The following is a 20085-nucleotide window of genomic DNA, read 5'->3' as shown; positions in this document are numbered from 1 at the left end:
GCGCTTCGCGCGAGGGCGCTTTGCGCCAGCCTAGGCTGTATCAGGGCCCACCGAGGCGAGGGACTTGTGATAAGTCAGCCTCCTTCGGAGGTCGCGCTTCGCTCCAGCCCAGGCCACCAGGGCCCTCCAAAGCGAGCGCCCTGCTGATATCCCAGTTGCCCCGCTGTGTAGGCTATGTGACATGTCACAAAACTTGCACTTCAAGATCACAGATCCACCCCGCGCACGGCAAAGTGTGGCGTCACGGCGCCGTCCCAAAGACCAAACAGGTATACCAGGGCGTTATTTTGTGTCTCGTCTTTGGGACACCGAAGCGCACGCGTGCTGTATGACGTTGGATTGGGTACAACTTCAAATCCTTCCCCCCTGCGGGAGGGGCCTTCGGGCAAACTTAGCACCCAATAAATCATCCCAATTGAAGAAGCCACTTCGGGCCACTTCTCTAACATAATCTTCTTTTTGTTAGTAATCCTTATGCAATCACCGCTTGAAATTGCCCGTTGACATTGAAGCAATTTTTCAATATTTGATGTGATCCTGTGACCTGTGAGTCCGACTTCACTCCATACAGCGACTCATCAATCGGTCATGAGAGCTTGGAAGAAATTTGGTTGAAGACCAGCCCAACTGAAACTTGCCCGCATCCCATGTGAGCAGTTAGCTCACGTTTTCTGGACTCATATGACGTAGATCACGTGGAAATCATTAAAAACCACATTCGCTATGTGTGACACGTGATGAGGTCACACGGACATCGGTGCCGGTATGTTTTAACGGAATCAAGCAATAACGAAGTCCTGGACCAACATCATGAATAATGGGCAGCAGTAACCTTTTCTTCAGCTGTAAGCCATTTGAATACATAACTTCATGAAATTGAAACTCAGTTATTTCATTTCCAAAACAAGCATCCTCATCCGTGAGATGCTCTACGGTGCACCTGCGCTACTTGAGTTCTCAACTTCATCATAGTTTTGTGTGAGCTGGTTGATCTCTAACCAAGGTAACGAGGTTTCCTGTGACACGAAGAAGTGAATTAGTGAATTTAGATTCGTCTGGAGAAGCACATGTTTCAACATCGTTTGGGAGACTGTAGTAAGTCCGTACTTAAGGTGATCAGGTGTATATTACAAGCTGGTCACATGTCCGACGGATGGGCACCGTAATTGCCTCGGATTGCAGGTGACCTGAATACACTGTTATTTGCCAAGTGAAGGAGGACGCCATCGCACGTAGAGGCACCTTTGAAGTTTGACCTTGCTCCAAAAAGCAACATAAAAAGGGGACGATTCCAGCTGCAGATTCCTTGCAGACCATAGCAACCCGACAGGAGACTCGAATCTGTACCTCTAGTTTCCAAAATGATAAAATTACCTTCGCCAATTCACCTAAACACCAACACTAGATTTAACCTTGGTTTTTTTATATGTTTAACTTTAATCTATCACATGATGCTAGCAAGCCATGGGATGCATGTCAAATCAAGCACCAATGTGATATCAAAGCTCGCGGAGCAGCAAACCAACGGACGGAACTTGGAACACAGGTTGTTTTTCAAACCGCTTCTGGTAAACGGAAAGACTGGGATGGAGATTAGGCTTGCTCCAGCGCCGAAAACCAAAAGGCCTCCCGCACGAGTATTGCCCATACCAAGGCCTAAGAGTAGGCTTTCTAGGGAGGATACTTACAAGGCCCCTGAAGACACGGCAAAAGATTTTTTGAATGCTAAAATGGATCCGAGTCTTCATGGCAAGAAGCTATCGGAATTGAGCAAAGATGAACTGAAATCGGTTTGCTTCCCTAGTATTTGGGGCCAGTCATCTTGCTTCATCGGAAACTATGGAGACGACCATAAACGAGAATTGAATAAGTTAAGAAGTACCATTGAAAGCATCAGTAGTGCAAAGGAAGCTTGGAATGAAAACAAGATCCGAAGAACTCTCTTGGAGCAAAAAGCAGATGCATTACTTGCCCAGAGGTGGAGTCGGGGAGGGTATCAGCCAGTTCGACAGAGACCCGTAACAAGTCAGGAAAATATTTTACTGAAAATGAAAAGGGTTCGAGAAGCTGGGTTCAAAATAACCCAGCCAGAACTAGAGCTGACCAACAAAATTGCAGGGTTCTCAAGTTTTGAACCTAAACCACAGGTGATCAAGCTTTCCGCAGACGAAAAAAAATTACTCGAGGAGATTAACCGTCGTACAGTGACTGTTAGAAGGCAAGAGCAGTCTGAACACCTTCTGAAGATTTTCAAAGAATTCCAAACAGGAAGTCAATTTGAAGATCACACTGATCATGAAGATATAGACCTTATTGTTAAAGCACTCCAGGACTTGAGTGCCGAGGAAAGAGAGGGCAAATTTTGGACTGAATACGATGTGGGACTAATCAAAGCCTTAGAAGCTGAATGTAAAAGGCTGGGGGAAAGAGAAAGTAACCTCAAGAAAATTGCCAAAAATCTCAGAACCCAGAAGGCTTATGAGGTATTGAGTGGCAAGGTTGATGAACGTAGCCCAAGGAATCTGAAAGGACTGAGCTTTAGCGAAAAAGTGAGGAAGAACACGGCATATTACCAAAGATCTCATCCACACGAGGTCATCGACTTGCTCACCGAACCAGAGACACGCGAGGTTAAAAGATTAGCGAAGCAGTATTACTGGATGAAAGAGCAGCTCTGGACTCCCACAGCTTCGGAATTGATCAATAGGGCAAGAACAGAACTTGAAAACAGTCAAGGTTTGTCAGTCGTAGAAATGCCTATCCAAACGATGAGAAAGATCCACGGAAAGAGAGGGACGGATGGCAGTCCAGAGTTTATTGGGACGAATATGATTGAATCAACTGGCAATGAAGAAGGTCTTGACACAATGCTTTTGGCCACCAAGGTACAGATTCTTGGACTAGCACTGAGGAAGATACCCGTGACTACTGACACTGAACGGGCCTTTGAAAGACTCTCTCTTCAAGAGAGCCTGATGAGAGCCTGTCAAGAAAGAGTAGAAGACCAACGATTGGCACTCAAGCTCGAGCAAAACATCAGGCTAGACGAGCTGGATGAGACTGAATGGGGGAAACTCCAGTATCTGTTTCCACACGAACTTGAACAACTTGCTCGTGTGATTTCATCCCATGAGGACCATCTCATCAAGACCAGCCCTCTTCATCGACCAAACCTCTTCCCCCAAATAATCCGGCTCGTGCAGAACGCTTCAGATCGCTTCAATCTCAGCAAAAAAATGCCTTTCAAAAACCATCCCGGAGATTTTCTGCTAAATGAGGCGCAAGCCGAGCGCAGGAATTTAAAATCTTTTGATGCTGCTGGACAAGATGTAATTTACAAAACACACAACCCTCAGGCTCGGGCGAGAAATCGATGATTTGCCACCTTTGAAGTGACTCAAGCTGTTTTGAAGTACACCATCACCTTCCTCATCTCGATAAATCCAAACACAATTCTTGGTTAATTTATATTTCATTATTATTGGAGTCTGTTGTTTTTGTAACTTTTGTTTTGGAAACCAAGGATTAGAAAGAAAAAAAATGCTTTTCTTTCCAGTTGTGTTTAATCGTTATCCTAACCCAATGGTCTCTTCCTGTCCTTTCCTGTCCTATTCATTCCCACTGATATTCTTTCATTAATCCCAAATAGTGTGTTCAATAGCAATTTCCCAAACTATGGGATTTCAAAATTTATTTGCCGAAGCGAAAAAAAACCATGGCGGTCATGGGTTGTTGTGCAGTTTACATCATTGTCCTTTTTGTTCCTTGTTAAGCCAAACAACTCGCACCCCTCCCGGGCGAAGCGGTAAACCACCTGTCGCATTGCGCCGCCCAGACGGCACGGCCCGCCTACAAGTCAGAATCGGAATGTGTGCAGATGTCCACAAGTCTCATGTGTTGCTAGGGCTCGAATTTCCGATGCATGTAGGCAAATCAAACAGGAGCAGACAGGAACAGTGACCAAAAAAACGAGATAAAGATGCTGTAGTAGATGTAAAAAAAAGAATATATAAGGATTTCCGAATAAAAGCGACAAAAACGAACCATCGTGCCCCCCCTGTCAAAAAAAATGTCTATGTATATATGTAAGTGAGTTCCGCACAAGAAAAAGAAATAACCGGGAAAGAGAAGGGTGTGTGCTGCTGGAAGAAGTACAAACGAGATCCAAAGAGGACGTGTTACAAAAAAGGGAGATGAATGCAAATCACGAAGAGTGGCGGGGCAAGTTGCGAAACGAGTAAATGAAGCAGGACTCAGCCTAGGGACAAAACAAACAAAAGATGGAAGGGGTGAGGAGGGGGTTATCGTGTTCGAATGGATGGCGAAGGTTTTGAAAGACGTTGCGTGTTTTTTAGACTACATGTGTATCTCCATGTGAGCAAATCAAGATGAGGTTTCCACGTTAATGACTACAGATCAAGAAGAGAGAGGTCTGTTAAATGACTTTTAAGATGAATGTATGTGATCGATCGGGCTCGTCAGGGGAAGCTTTAGAGATGTCTTCGTTTTCTTTGTGTTCGTCGTGATTGACCTCGCAGAGACAGATAGAGTGGCCCATAACGTATGAGATCCCGTCGGCGCGGATGAGGGTGATAGGCAAGGCGGGAATATGATTGGAGTGATTGAGATGTCCGTTCTCATTCCTGGCCGCCCCGTCCCCGTTGCGGCCGACCAATTCGCTCATCGACCGATTAGACTCATCCAGCACGATGACCGACCGACTGGGCATATTTTTGCGATGCAAGGTCCAGTAGACACTTTCTAGGGGGGGCAAGGTGACCAAGAGTGTCGACTCCCGACGAGCTCCTTTGCGGTGCGAGGACCATCCATTGGAGGCATCCGACGAGACCTGCAGCCTCAACCCGTTCGAACCCGAGTTTTCATTCGCCCCACCGTCACCGATGCTGGGCTCTAATGTTAACCCCGAAGTGGCCGAGACCTTGGTTTCCAGTGCGCCAATGGGCCCCAGCCAGATCTCCATTGCCCGAGCGTGCGCGTCAAAAAATCCTGTCACCCTGAGGGTCATCGTTAAGGCGTGAAGATCGACCTGTGGGCGGGCAGTCAAAGCAGGAAATGGTGTGATCGGCAGTTGAGGGATTTGGGGGTAGTAGTGGGAGAGATCAATGAAGGAGTGGGAAAAGTGGGCTGATGACAAAGGATAAAAACAAGACACTCAGTTTGATGATCGAATCTGCGGTGATATTGAGGGGAAAAAAAACTTACCGACACCGATCACTGTCCAAGCAACAGAATCGTCAATCTCATCAAAGGGGATGCCATTTGGGTCTTCAGAGGGAAGGGTTGCCCGAGGAGGCTGAAGCTGCAGCATGTGGAGCATGCGCGTCGTCTGGGGGGCAGGAGCGCTGGTATAACCTAGTGGGGGCCCAAGAGGAAGGCCAGACAAATCGGTGCCATCTGGATTGGCATTCATTTCCGAGGCTGGAGTAGGTACGGTTGGAGGAGAGCTGGCAGAGAGTGGTACCCCTTCTAGGGCGCTGATGTAAAGCGCAGACCCAGAGGGTTTATCCAGCAGACAGAAGGCTAATTTCTGCATCTGACTAACCGGGCCAGTGGCGTCCTTCTGCACCATGTTTTTCTCTACCTTCCGAACAATTAAGGGCCCGCTGGAGACGCCCGTGACAAAGTCAATCAGCTCGACCTCGGAGCCATAGGTAACGGTACGATCAGCGCCAGGTATACTGCTAGAGAGGAGCGTTTTAGCAGTGATCGGCGGGGTGCCGTCAGCTCCAGCTTCTTCTGCACGACGAAGGACTCGGATCGTAAAAGCGGACCACTGTGCAGCTCGGGCAGCTAGTTGACCATCTTGAACACAAAGGTATTTCGTCCGCACGGTTTGAGAGTTGATTCGGTTGAACAAACAGATCGTTGAGCCATTGAAGATGCACGATTGGGTATTGCGTGCTTTTGCAGTTTTCTTGGATGGCTTGGAGATAATTGTACAGTCTGAGGACCTGAAGGTTGCGAAGGGTGGCATCAACTCATCCATCTCGGGCCCAACGTTTGGAAGGGGTTTGGGGTCGTGCAAGATTGGGGGATGGAGCGACAACTCGAGATTGACGTGCTTGGCCTTCTTGGCAGCACCGCTGATGTGAAGGCTTTTGAAGTGGACGTTGGATTCATCTTCACCCAGCAAAGCGGTTTGACACAGATGCCTCTGCCCATTCTCGTTCAAGATCGACATGGATAGTATTGGCCGGTACGACTTGGGCAGCTGTCTGTAGGGCCCAGTGATCCGCACTAACGGGGGAGGACACAAAAAGCGTTTCTCCTGTCCGTAAGACTTCTGGGCAACTGGAAACACAAGACATCACATGTTAATATTCAGAATGTCTGGAGGGCGAGAGGAGGGTTGACGGACCTGAGGCATGCAGGCAGAGGATAGTAGTCATTCTCTCATGGCCGGATTCGAGTCCGACAGTATTGAGAGACACTCTGCTGGGCTGGATGGGTACGGGGGAGGGGCGTTGAAGCTTGGGTGAGAAGGGTTCGGAGAAGCAGTCTGGCTCGTACTTCCTCTTCTGGCCGGCCTGGGCTTCCGGGGCAGGCTGGGCGAGATGGCTCGGCAGGAGGAAGGGGAAGGAGTCGGAGGGGGTGGACGGCAGACGGGATGGAAGATGGAACGGGTGGTTCTGCCGGGCGGGCGGAGAGCGGGGGGCGTAGTCGGCCGGCGCCGAAGGGGGGTGATGATCGATCGGCGGGATCTGGTGCAGGCCCTTGAGCTGTGAGCCGAATCGGTGGGGCTGGCTGACGGGATGGTGACCGTTGAACTCATTGTAGGCGCCATCGAGGCTCGGTAAGCCAAAGCCGGGGGAGAGCTGATAGCCATCGAGCTTCGAGTCTGGCGAGTCGAGCTGGTAGGGGATCGTGAGCAGACGGCTGAGGGGGAAGCTGCGGGTGCTGTCTGCGCTGCTGAGCCCCTTGGCGGAGATCGGCGTGGAGAGAGAGAGGTGGGGCTGGTGGAAGTCGACCTGCGGGGAATGGGACCAGGTGGGCGACGGTTGGAAGGGGTCGGAGTGGGGGAGATGGAAGCTGGAGGGGAGGGTGCTGCTGTGGTAGGGCAGATCGGCTGAGGTGGGCGGAGTGTGGTGATTGGGATGTTCCTGAAAGATCGGGAAGTGCGAGGCGTGGTGCGGGTGCGGGTGCTGGCTGTAGTGGTCCAAGGGGTGGATCTCCGTGCCCTGGCTGGGGGACGAGACGATCTGGAAGGGGTGGTCTGACTAAGAAAAGGAATTAAAGCAAATTGAATTAATTAATAAGCAATCAATCAGCTGGTGGCTTATAGCGGGCACATTTTCATGCTCGTGTTTTAGCCCCGCAGAGATCGGCACGGCTGTACGCATACATGCATATATGCATCACGACCCAGGGTGCCCCCCCCGGGCACATTGTACTGAGACCCCCCGCACCAAGGGCTGCTGGTTGCACTCGAGAAACAGAAAGAGAGAAGCGTTGCTGGTGGTGAGAGCTCACATTCTTGGTGTCCTCCTCCTTGATCCTATTCGATATCTCGGTCAGTGCGGCCGACTTTGGGGGTGAAGGATATGATGGTGAGAGCTGATGGGACAAGGTTGGCTGGAGCTGGAGATGCCGATCGTTCTCCTGAGAGTTATTCTCGGTTGGTACGGGTAGGTGGGAGACAGGTGGGGCCCCGATGACGCCGTAGTCAGTCATCCTTCGCTTTTGAATTCCGACTCGAGTCTAACCTCTCGCTTAATTGGGTGTGGGGTATCCAAGCTGATGAGAAAGATGCGGATGGATAGTATGGGTTGTGTGAGCGCGGATAGGCGAGAGAGTGTATCGAAGATAGTCTGTTGGAGATCCCAAGTGTCCCTCGATAAAGAATGGAGTTGAATCAGGGAGGTGAATGAAGAAAGTGCGGTCTCTGGCTATCGTCACGCGTTAAGTTGGCCGCGTGAGAAGTGTCGAGCGGAATAAGAGTCAGTGCCCAACTTAAAAGCCACAGGAGCGGAACGAAAGTATCCCGGTGGACGCAAGGAGTGCTGCTAGCTGCCAGAGATGATGGACAAGGAAATAAGAGCGGGTGGGATCCGGGATGCTGGAAAGGAATTCGGACAAACACTCCAGGAAAAAAAAGACTTGACTCTGGGAGGCTTACTGTGCTAGATCAAGTCAACAAGTGGTGCTGGAGAAGAGGAGTGTCGGTGTAAATTTCAGAGTGTGAGAGAGGGAAGCAAGTCAAGGTGCATATATAAAAAGATGAACTCCCAGAGGAAAGTTGAGGATCGAAGTGGGCGACAATATGGTCAGCGATCCTTAAAGGTCGTGCGAAAAGAGCAGGTCGAACTATCTGGAGATGATGATGTTATAAATGAAGACCAACAAGAACGCTTCCGTCTGGGAAAACAGCGCGGACTAAGGGGGGGCACAGGACGAACCACTTTTGAGGAGTGGGCCAGGAAACGGGGTGGATCCCACTTGATAAAAAATGATATGGGTTCGGCTCGGAGTCAAGGACACTCTGCTGAATCAAAACAAGCACAAAAACAAACAACGAAAAAAATAAGAAAAAAGGCCAGCAACCAAGCTAGAGAAAGAAACTTTGATGGCCGTGGGAAGGCTCACTGTCACAGGATCCAGCGGTGATGGGGCACAAATTTAAATGCAAAAATAAAGCCATACCTATTTATTTGTATACTGATGATGATGTCGACTGATGAGCACCACTGGTCCACTGCCGACCCTGCAGGATTGGAAATTCTGAGTGAGAACCGCGCCTCGAGCCGACTCAAAATAAACCAAAGATCATGAACTACAACAATGAGCGGGGCAAAACTATGTGTAAGCACTGCCCACGCCGGCGTTGAGCTGGATTAAAACCAGATTTTAATATTCGAGCTTTCTCATGGCCCAGAATTTCCAATCCAGCCCGTTTGGCGTGATCCTGCAGCGTGCTCATCATCGACATCATCATCAGTGATATCAAAAAAAGATTTGACTTCATCAGATGTTCATTTAATCTTTTTTTGCCCCATCACCCATTCCCACATCTGTCAAAGTTTCTTTTCTTACTCGGCAAGATCACGCCGACGACGGGTTTATGAAGTCTTTATGTGGGCATTCTTTCGCCTGACGATCCCGGCCGCTCGACTTGCCAGTTGACATTGTTGGCCTCGACCCTGATAATAAAAGGGTCTCCGCCCCACAAACAGGGCACAGCTCTCAGAATGAGATCAGATGGGGCACCAGTCGGACTGGTGCCCCATCCGACCTGACGCTTGTCCGTCCGAGGGACCGGCCACTCGGTCGGCCCCTAGTGCTTGTCAAGCTGGCCGACGCCGACGTGCACCCGGTTCACATGATGCCCCCAAGCCCATACGTAAGCATTCCCAGGCTGCAAGACTCTCGGAGGATGGATGGAGGAGCTCGGGCGTCACCTTGCCTCAGTCCCGGCCATCTCATCGATTGTTTGCCAAGCACTGCTAGTCCCGAATCAAGAAAGTCTCTCAAAGGCTTGCTCACAACCTCAAATGATGAATTTTTTGCTTTCTTCTTGCATGTTTGGAAAGCCAAGTTACCGCTGGGTAAGAGCTAGCCGGAAGGGCTGTGAAGATGCGAGACTGAACAGGCAAGGTCAAGAGCAAGCCAACAACAAGGACATGGAGGAGCTCCCTTCGATATTTGCAGACCGTGCAGAATCCGCAGCTGTGGAGTGTTTGTGGCTACATGTCCGCGCAAAAATTGAACCTTTTTTTGGGTTCAAATCAGCATCTGCTGGGGCTGCTGATGCAACGGCCAGTGCCGCACTGCTAAGGCAGATGTGAGGATGGTGAAGCATCAACGAGTGAACCGAGATCAGGTGTGAGTTAGGACCAGAGGCCACGGAGGAAAGGCTTGATGGCCAGGAGGAAAACATCCACAAGGGGAAATGGCTTCACCAGTAGGGAGAGGAAACAATCTATCAAATGCTCTCGGCGAGGAAACCCTTTGCAGAAATCAAAATCATATTTCAAATCATATCGGAGAACTTCCTGTTGCCTACAAAGATGGCTTGTTTTAGAGGGAGGGCCTGTATCTCACTGGCTGGTGAATACTCATAGGACGGTTCCCCTCTGAGTTTTTATGTAGAGATGCCTCATCAGCAAAATAATGTAAAAAAAGTTGTGTAATTTATCTGTGTTTTTATTCAGGTCAGCAAGTCACCAGCAGAAACAGTTCCATCCACAGTAGAATTGTGACATTGGCAGAGTTAATATAACCTCAGATGTGAACCATCCTAATCTCAATCAAATTTTACCAGGGAGTAAGGCTCTATCTACCAGAGGGGGCTTCTAACTCACTTCTATAAAACAGGAGTTTCTTCAATCAAGGTTTGAAGCATCATTCTAAACAAGGCATTAGGTAACAGGAACTAATTCATTGATTATTAGACCCTAATATCCATCTTCCCTCCCGGCTTTCTTATCATCTTGATTTTTCATTTGGGGCCACACAATATAGTGCAATGGGAAATTTTTCTTGCCCCTAAAGAGGGAAGAGAAAGAAAAACTGTCTGAGCCTTCTTCACCTGTTAAAATATGTAGGCTGTTTTTTATCCATTGCAATGGATGATGGCTAATGTGACCCAATTGCAAACATATCTGGTTCATTTACACTTGTTGGCAATCCAATTCCTTGATACTTTTGTGTGAAAAAAACCAATAAAGCTGGTTTTCTGTTCTTGGATGCATGACACCCCAAATCAACTGGTGCCAAGGACTTTGAGTATCTCAAGATTGATTTCTCAGGGGCCAGAGTGAGAAAGAAAAGTACTTGATCTGAAGTAATAAGAGCACAGAATCTAGCCCATGCTTTCGCAGATGGAAGGCTGTGGTCTCCTAGTTTGGGATGTGTGGTCTGCTGAGAATTTGCACCTTTCCAATAATTGACTTGTGATCAAAAACCAACTCCACTGCCAGAAAAAACTTGAGTGGCACCAGCAACAGTCCAACTGTTCTCATCAGCAATATCACTGCAAGAAAAACTCTAGAAACTGCTTGCAGTTGAGATGCAAGATCTCAAGGCAAGCTGTGCCTCATGCAAGAATCAAGCACTGGTGGATTCCATGCACATTGTCTAATTTATGCAAGAGTGAGTCTAAGGTACAACAGGAGTTGATACCTGTGCAAATCCCCCTTTCAAGTTCAAATTCCCCTTTCATGTGCACATACCCCTTTCATGTGCACATACCCCTTTCATGTGCACATACCCCTTTCATGTGCACATACCCCTTTCATGTGCACATACCCCTTTCATGTGCACATACCCCTTTCATGTGCATATATCCCTTTTGTATGCATTCACCCCTTTCATAATGTGTACATAGCCCTTTATGTACACATACCCCTTTCATGTGTGTATATCCCTTTGATGTGCATGTATCCCTTTCAAAATGTGTACATACCCCTTTCATCATGTGTTCATGACCCTTTCATGTTTACATGTCCCCTTTGAGTTTTTTATATCCCTTTCAATTCCCTTTTATCATTCAGTTGTACATACCCCTTTCATGTGTGCAAAAACCCCTTACTGCACATACCCCTTTCATGCATAAATACCCCTTTCATGCATACATACCCCTTTCATCATGTGTAAATATCCCTTTTATGTGTTAATACACCTCCTCACATTCCCCTTTCATGTGTACATATTTCTTTCATCTGTACATATCCCTTTCATGTGTACATACCCTGTTTATGTTATTCTGGCTGGATTCAATGGTGCATGGATTGTTTAATAAAATTAAATAAAAGGGTGCTCAGGGGTGCTCATTTGCCTCAGCCTACTACATGAGCACTACAGCATGTTCAACATTGAGATGCTGAACAAGGTACACACTCAAGGTGCACCAGCACGGAATTTGGGTGCTTGACTCCAGCTTGAGCTGAAGCTTGGTTGAAGCTTGCTGCATCTCAACTGCAAGCAGTTTCTAGAGTTTTTCTTGTAGTGTACCGCTTCAGCTTTTTGGGCTGGGGGGTTAGCGGTGCCCGCTGCGCTGCGCTAAAATCGCCGCTTTCTGCAGCGTAGCGCAGCTTTTCAGTCTTGCCAAAAGTAAGGGTCTGTGCTTCAAAGCCTTCAATTTTGCAAAATTCCCCCTTTTCTTGTCCTCTACACAAAAATTGAAAACAACAGGAGGGTTCAATTGTTGAAATTCTTCACTTTTGGGCTCAAGAACGCCTCCTAGTGATTTTCAGCTTGACTTTTAAGAAGTATGGAGGGAGATAAAATTGGGAAAATTGAATTTTGATGCCCTATGGTACAGGCCTTGAGACAAGGTGTGCTGCTGAGGGGGGTGGGGGGGCAGGGGGCTTTTCTGGTACACTCTCAGGAATTTCATACATCTTAGTTACTACCCTCCCTTACCCAGGAAAAATTTCATACACTTAAGTGCTTACCATTGAGGCCAAAAAAGCCCATTCATACCATTTTTGTGCCTACCATTGAAGTATGGAGGGATATAAAATTGGGAAAATTGAATTTTGATTCCCTATGGTACAGGCCTTGAGACAAGGTGTGCTGCTGAGGGGGGTGGGGGGGCAGGGGGCTTTTCTGGTACACTCTCAGGAATTTCATACATCTTAGTTACTACCCTCCCTTACCCAGGAAAAATTTCATACACTTAAGTGCTTACCATTGAGGCCAAAAAATCCCATTCATACCATTTTTGTGCCTACCATTTTGGGTTTTTGCCAAATAAATTCATACATTTTCATTACCCCCATTTATAGGGGGTTTCCAGGGTCCTGGCGCTGCCATCCCAAGGCACCATGCATTGGACGCTTGGCCGGCGCCCCTAGGTGCGCACCTTGCAAAAAGGTGGCACCAACAACCCTAGCCGCGATCTCTCATTGCGCGGCGCACACCAAGGAAAGAAAACTTGGCTACACGCGGGGGGTACTTCCTCGCCAGCAGGTTCGTGGATCCAACAAGGAGCTGTTGATCCGTGGAACCGACAAGGATCAACTCGGTAAGTGCTTGGTAAGCTTGTTTGTTCCACAGAACATCATTTTCCCCGTGGAACCAACAGGTTTGTCACTTTTCCCCATTGGTTCCACGAAGCACACTCTTGTAACTTGAGGAAACCACGTTGTTTCCACCACCACAACCTTTTTTTTTCACTTCCAACCAGTACTAGCTCAGGCTGGTCCTGAAGTGTTGAAAGTTCGAGAAAATATGTAATTGAAAGGAAGAAAAAAAAAGTTGAAAAAAAACTTTGATGGAAAATTGATTTGCAAACGGCTTCTTGAGTGGGTCACATATTAACAGTTTAACATTAAGCGGACCGAAAGTCACACCCCAAAAAAAATTTTGGCAGCATCTCCCCCAGCCGTAAACACTACAGGTACAAAATCTTGTTGACCACTTGGCTCTTTAAGCAATTGGCGCCAAGCAAGAGCCAAGCGGTGACCTCTACTATTCCACACTCCATGTCCTTTTATACCTTTCCCCCCAATGTATTCCTTCCTTCCTTTTTCAAACCAATTACCTCCATTGAAATCTAATTTTTCCTTTTCCCCCTGATGTATGCATACACTTCCAAAAGTGCCAAAATTGTTGGCATTCACTTTTGCATATTGTTGAAACATGGAGGCATTCCCATTTGCATATTGTTGAAATATGTAAATATCACCTACAAGCACCCAGGAATTAATCCCAGCACTACACACTCCTGGAAGAGGATGTTCCCCAATTCTGGGAAACTGTGACCGTGCCGGGGTAGCATTTTTCTGCGGGCCTTGCCAATCCCCGGAAGAGGACGTTCACCAATACCTCCTCCAAATCCGGGAAACTGAGAGTGTTTCCCAAGATACAATTAGGATGCTATTCCCCACCCAGGATTTAATCCCAGCCCTACACATTCCCAGAAGAGGATGTTCGCCAATTCCGGGATACTGCAACCGTGTCCCGGGATAGCATGTTTTTCTGGGCTTTACCAATTCCCAGAACAGGCCGTTTGCCAATACCAGAAAGCTGTGACCGTGTCGCGGGATAGGTTGGAGGTCGCGCCTCAGGCTATACACAATTCCGGCCTCCCTTTCAGGGCACCAAGAATTGAATAAAACAGCCAGTTCTCAATAAATGCCCTGAAGATAGCCAAAAAAACCAGTCCCTCCATTCTTACCAATAATACAACTTCATCACCTTGATGGCTTCCCCAACAGTCAGCGCCTCTATCCCGGTATTGAATCTACGCCATGTCCCTACAAAATACAAATGAATTACTTATCTCTACTCACCAGCAGGAGCTCCATCTGCAACACCTTGCAATATTGGTCACGGGGCGGCAGAGCCGCCCTTAAACCCTAGTATTTATAAACAAGGGCATTTCACAATCTGGATTAGCGTAGCCGCTAATCAATGCTGCCAGGTTTGCCCTGGTTCGAATCCCATTGGCATCATTTGTTGGTGCAGGTCTTTTTCACCAGCTTGGTACCGTGCTTCACGTGGATTGCACGGCGGGCGGAATATGATCATCACGAGGAGCCCCCGTGATCCATTTGGTGGAGAGCACGTGAACGTGTGGACCAGCAGCCGCTGGTCCAACCTCGCGCAGGGGCACTACGGGGAACCCTCAAGGATTCCTCGGGATATCCTTGTTGCAGGACTCCCCGGGTGTACATTTCCAACCAATGGAATCACCCTTGGCCACCGAGGCAAATGAAAAACAGGAGACTACCAACGGATGAAATCAATATCATCGGTTGGCTCAGAACAAGGGAATCGGAAAGACTGCCCTCGCAAGAGAGAACTGCTTTCGGCGGGAGAACTGCCCTCCTCTGCAAGGGAGAACGGCTTGCCGAAGAACTTGCAAGGGAGAAATACTTTTGGAAGCACTCCCCTCCGCAAGGAAGAGCCCCTTTTGGAAGAACTGCCCTCCGCAAGGGAGAACTGCGCTTTTGGCGGGAGAGCTATTGCAATGAGGGCGGTTGAGCTCCGCTTTGTGTTGAAGTGTCAATCTAGCACTGCTTAACACATCATTGCTTACACATCCAATCACCATTGGGGCAACACCACACATCATCATAAGCATACATATACTGTATTCAACTGCAACATAGCAATGTGTACTTAGCTCACACAGCGGGCAATTGGGTGTCGCACGCAGCCCGCAGCAACACCCGCGTAAAGGGGGTCCCCTTGGCTCGGGTGTCGCTGCGGGCTGCGTGCAACATCCGATTGCCCGCTGTGTCAATGGTTAGAGCATCACTCATGAATGCTGAGTATGTGAGTTCGACTCTCACAGTACACGAGGTTGTGGGTTCAACACCCACTTCACTCGGACCTTTCTTTTCACTTGTTCAATACTTTGGACTAGCTGGCCAGCCCGACACTGTCAACAAGCAGCTGTATTGAATTATAATGTATATGTTCATAACGATTTCCTCCTGAGAAGCAAACAAGGTTGACTGATGATTGGGAGACTGTAGTTCGCAAATTCAACTGAGTGGGGCAAGGTAGACACTAGGAATCAAGCATATAAGAAACTTCTTGAATCTCCTCAAGGTCTTCTCCTCCGAATCCGTACCTCGGTGGCCAAACTACACAGTTGGAGTGCAGTAGTCGCTGACAATCAAGATCATCCGTTTATATTGAGATGGGGGCAACAACATATCTCATACAACACCGACACAGCGGCGCACAAGATGGGAATATAGGCCAGATGATTGCGAGGGAAAAGGGGTGGTAGTACAAGTTCCACTGACATGCAACAGATTGAGGGGAGAAGATTAACAGTGTGCGAAGATTCTGCGCAGTGATGCATGATCGGCTAGGGGATGACTAGTCTTGTAACCGGAGCAACGAAAAAGGTGTGCTGAGAATGGAAATCTTGCAACAGTCCGGGATCGGTGTTTCTGCGCTAGAAAGTCGCTCGACTGAAGGTTGGCGGGAGATGAGGGTGACAGTCCCGAGATGAGCAACGAAGGCTGGAAGCAGAGGGGGCCCGGGAGAGGCTACTTACGGCACTAAAGCGAGTGTTGCTAATGCCATCTGTGTCCGGCGCTGAGGGGAGCAACACACAGTCCGAAATGGTTAGCTGAATGATCTGCTTCTGATGATTCTGGAGTGCTGAGAGCCTAAAAGTGGCTGGCTTACCGAGCGTCAACATCCCCATCCGACTTGGCTGCAGGGAATAGGAGGTTTGTCGCTACCGCCGTAAACGGCTGGAAGCGCAACGTGAACGGAGAGCATGAGGATGGTGATCGCGATGTGCGCACTGGCGACGATGCTGGTCGCATGGTCAAACAGTTTCATGTTGGAATCGTATCGAATGGGGCTAGGATGGAGGGGATCTGTATTTTGTATTCTGTGTGTGTTCTGGAGTTCGATGGGGCTCTGGGGACAACGGGGCGTTGTGGGGCGAGCCAGGGCGTTTTATGGTGGAGGCCAGAGCTCTCGAGTCCTCGACAAGCACGGCCAAGCCCGCACATCACCACTCTCCCAGCGCGAGATTCACTCTACCGATCGCACCTATTGTTCATCATTGTATTGTGTTTCCCAAGCAGAACACCCATGTCGACACCTTTTCAACTACAACGGCGGTTGCACGATTTAAGGTCTGGCCCGTCAGATTGACAGGGGGTGGAAGCCATCGTCAAATGGCCCCCCGGCTGTCAAATGGCGACCATATCCACTTTCTACAACCGCAAACATCCAACTGGGACTCCAGTCAAAGTGATGATCCCCTTGAGCACCCTACTAAGTTAACACAAGTCCCCCCTGGTGGGAGGCTCTCTGTGGCTGCTCAAGAACTTGTTGCTTGCCGGGACTGGTTGGATCGTTTAACAACTCGTTGCCGAAGTCAGGACTCGTCACTGCATGCCGGGACCTTTCACGGCTGCCCAGGATCGTTGGATCTCGTCGTCTCTCGCAGGGATATCACTCCATTGTCGATCGACGCTCTTCCACGCCGATCAACTTTCTACGGACCTGTTCAAGCTCCAGGCTCCAGCGACCTTCGATGGCCTCCAACGACCATTGTTGGCCTCCAGCGACCCCCGGTAGCCTCTACCGACCCTCGGTGGCCCTCAGCGACCGTCATAGCTTTGATCATTCGTCCCCTGCCTCAATTGACCGTCTAGAGACCCGATCATCTGTCTACAGACTTGATCAACCGCCTACAACCTCAAGCTAACAGATAAAATATTGATCTTATTTCTTTCCTTCTTTCTCAAATAAGCAGATGTAACCGCTTACTGAAGTTCTGGTTTACTGCATATATTTTTAAGATTTCATTCCCCCAGGTGACCGGTCTATTTTTTTTTTTTTGCTTGTCGTTTTGATAGTCACACCAAAATTTGACTATTAGCAAAAGGCAACCTCTGTTCTGGGGATGACAACTCGGGTCTAGCCTTATACATAATTCCTACCCCTTTGCTAGGTTGTACATTTATGGTGTTCAAAGTTGGTTTGCATAATTTTATGCACGCATAAATCATAAAATCATAAAAATATTTTGGTGAGGAAATTTTGTATTACATAATCAGACAGTCATATCCCCTGCAAAAAAGATTTTATGATTTTATGATTTATGCATGCATAAAATCATGCAAACCAACTTTGAACACCATAATTGGCTGTTGTGGCTTTTCCCTGCACCACGTGGAGGATGGATCTCTACCTTGGTTCAACAACTTTCTTGCCTTTCTCAGTTTGTGTTATGAGCCGTAGCGCGGGCTCTGCAGCGCAGACTCACATGTACATAGACTACACATCCATGTCACGGACCACACTCAAGGTTCGAGAGGCTGGAGATCCAAGCCCCTTCCTCATCCTGCAATCTACCATCTTGGATCCAGAACCCCCAGAACCCCAGAACCCAGACCCCATCTTCCTCTCCACAGAACAGACCTTAACATATTGCAGGATCTACTTCACGGAGACAAAGACCAAGAACCCAACAGACCAACAAGAACCAGATTGCTCCGACTCCGAAACCTTGAACATCCCGACTCCAAAACCTTGAATATCCCGCAATCCACTCCTAGAAACCTTGAATATTCCGCTCTGACATCACACTGCAATACAATGGATGCCTCCGAAGCCGCCAAACTCCAACAACAACTGGCGGACATTACTAAGAAGGCCAACGACGAGGAGGAAAAACGCCGCCAGGCCGAGGCCAAGTTGGAGGACGCACTCCGCACTCCAAATCCACCCCCTCCCCCAACCGCAACCAAGACCCCCAAGATTGCTCAACCCAACAAGTTCAATGGAGAATGTGGAGCGGTGGCAGAGACGTTTGCCTGCCAGGTTGGCATCTATATGACTGTGAACAAGCACTTGTTCCCAACCAACACGACACAAATCCTTTTTGTGTCCTTGTACATGACCGGACCCGCGGGCGTGTGGGCAGCCCCGTTCCTTGACCAGGCAGCAGTGGAACCACCCACCCTGACCTACGCGGAGTTCACGGCGGCCTTCCGGGGCATGTTTTTCAACCCGGAAAAGAAGGCAAAGGCGGAACGAGCCCTCCAGGCGCTGAAGCAGACTGGTTCTGTGGCGGACTACACCCACACCTTCGTCCAGCACACCTCTGCAGCGGGATGGGAAATCCCCACCCTCCTCAGCCAGTACTGCCAAGGTCTGAAGCGGGACATCCAGATGGTGCTCATTGTTTCCCGCACTGCATTCACAACCATTAATGAGGTTGCTACCTTGGCCCTGGAGCTTGACACGGCAATGAGCGGAGCGGAGGCCGGAACAGCGCCGGCTAGACAGAAGATCAACCCCAATGCCATGGACCTATTGGCGTTGAACGGACGACTATCCAACTCCAAGAAGGCCCGGATGATGCGGGAAGGACTCTGTTTCCGTTGCGGAGCGCAGGGCCACATCTCTCGCGACTGTCCGACCAAGATCAGGGGAAAAGGCTGCGGAAATGCCAGGATTGCGGCAATGGAGGATCAGATCCAACAATTAGTGGAAGGGATGGCGGCGATAGGCGGAGGCGGACCAGCGGATAAAGGCGGAAAAGGCCGGGCCGACTCGTCAAAAAATGGAGGCGCTCAGGAATGAAGGTTGTGCCTTTCCTGAGCGCGGCGGAGTTGTCTTGCAGTATTGGTGCTAGTCAAACTTTAACCAGAAATGAAATTGATCCCAGATGTTTCATCTCTCGCACCATCACAACTCCCAGAGCCACACCCCAGAACCCCTTACCCCCTGCCTCCTTTTTGATTGATTCTGGAGCGACCCATGATGTGTTGAGTGAGTCCTATGCTGCCGCAGCGGGATTACTCCGCAACGCCACCGCCTCAAGGCGGACAGTGTCGGGATTCGATGGATCCACATCCCAAGCGGCATATGAGATTGACCTGACCCTGAATGAAGAACCCTGCCCTTCAAAATTCATCATCACCCGACTGAAAGACACGTACAACGGCATCCTTGGGATGCCATGGATCCGCAAACATGGACACCAAATTGACTGGACCACCCGCACACTCCGACATTGCAGCTGCCTCCGCAGCTTCGTCCACTCCGAAAACATCCTCAACAGAGGGCCAAGGGCCCATGATGGGGAAAGCTAGGATTTGTGACAAGGGGGTGTTTGTTTTACCGCCCCCGCAATGTGAGTTCAATAGACTACCCTCTTCCATACTCCCTGAAACGGCTGGCAAGCTTTGTCTCCCCGTAGATAGTACTCCGCACCCCAACTGGAATCCCGCCCCCCCGCAGCTGGAATGGAACCCCGCCGACAATTTTGCTACCGCTTTGGCGGTATTGTCCACTCCGCAAACATCCTCAACAGAGGGCCAAGGGCCCATGATGGGGAAAGCTAGGATTTGTGACAAGGGGGTGTGTATTTTACCGCCCCGCAATGTGAGTCCGATAAAGTTTCTCCGCAATCATTTTCCGAAGCAGCTGGCAAGCCCCTTTCTCTCCTAGAAATGTACACTGCAGAGATTAGCGCCGCCAAGACAGCGTGGTCGACCTCCGCCCGGCTAGTAGCGGCGGGAAAGGCCGCTATTGCAACATGGACCGTCGAGGAACTTGTCCCGCAGTGCTACCATTGATTCACTGACATTTTCCGGAAATCCAGCGCTAAGAGCCTACCGCCACGAAGAA

The 20085-nt window shown here is 49.1% G+C and overlaps 3 protein-coding genes across 3 annotated transcripts; 1 reads left to right on the top strand and 2 right to left on the bottom strand.

The window, feature by feature from the left end:
* Positions 1 to 1448: 1448 nt before the first annotated feature.
* On the top strand, positions 1449 to 3377 carry PtA15_4A406 (uncharacterized protein; the record flags this gene model as incomplete). The annotated part of the gene is made up of 1 exon (XM_053168286.1): positions 1449 to 3377. The coding sequence occupies one exon, from the start codon at positions 1449 to 1451 to the stop codon at positions 3375 to 3377; it is 1929 nt and encodes a 642-aa protein (XP_053019510.1).
* Positions 3378 to 4435: 1058 nt separating this feature from the next.
* On the bottom strand, positions 4436 to 7692 carry PtA15_4A405 (uncharacterized protein; the record flags this gene model as incomplete). Its single annotated transcript, XM_053168285.1, has 4 exons — positions 4436 to 5145; positions 5224 to 6312; positions 6380 to 7238; positions 7492 to 7692. The coding sequence occupies 4 exons, from the start codon at positions 7690 to 7692 to the stop codon at positions 4436 to 4438; spliced, it is 2859 nt and encodes a 952-aa protein (XP_053019509.1).
* Positions 7693 to 15746: 8054 nt separating this feature from the next.
* Positions 15747 to 16272, bottom strand: PtA15_4A404 (uncharacterized protein; the record flags this gene model as incomplete). The annotated part of the gene is made up of 3 exons (XM_053168284.1): positions 15747 to 15893; positions 15980 to 16020; positions 16125 to 16272. The coding sequence occupies 3 exons, from the start codon at positions 16270 to 16272 to the stop codon at positions 15747 to 15749; spliced, it is 336 nt and encodes a 111-aa protein (XP_053019508.1).
* Positions 16273 to 20085: the final 3813 nt, after the last annotated feature.

Source organism: Puccinia triticina, chromosome 4A (genome assembly GCF_026914185.1).
Source record: "Puccinia triticina chromosome 4A, complete sequence".
Classification (NCBI taxonomy): Eukaryota; Fungi; Basidiomycota; class Pucciniomycetes; order Pucciniales; family Pucciniaceae; genus Puccinia; species Puccinia triticina.
The sequence above is the reverse complement of the archived record's forward strand: the minus strand, read 5'-3'. Positions and strand labels throughout refer to the sequence as shown.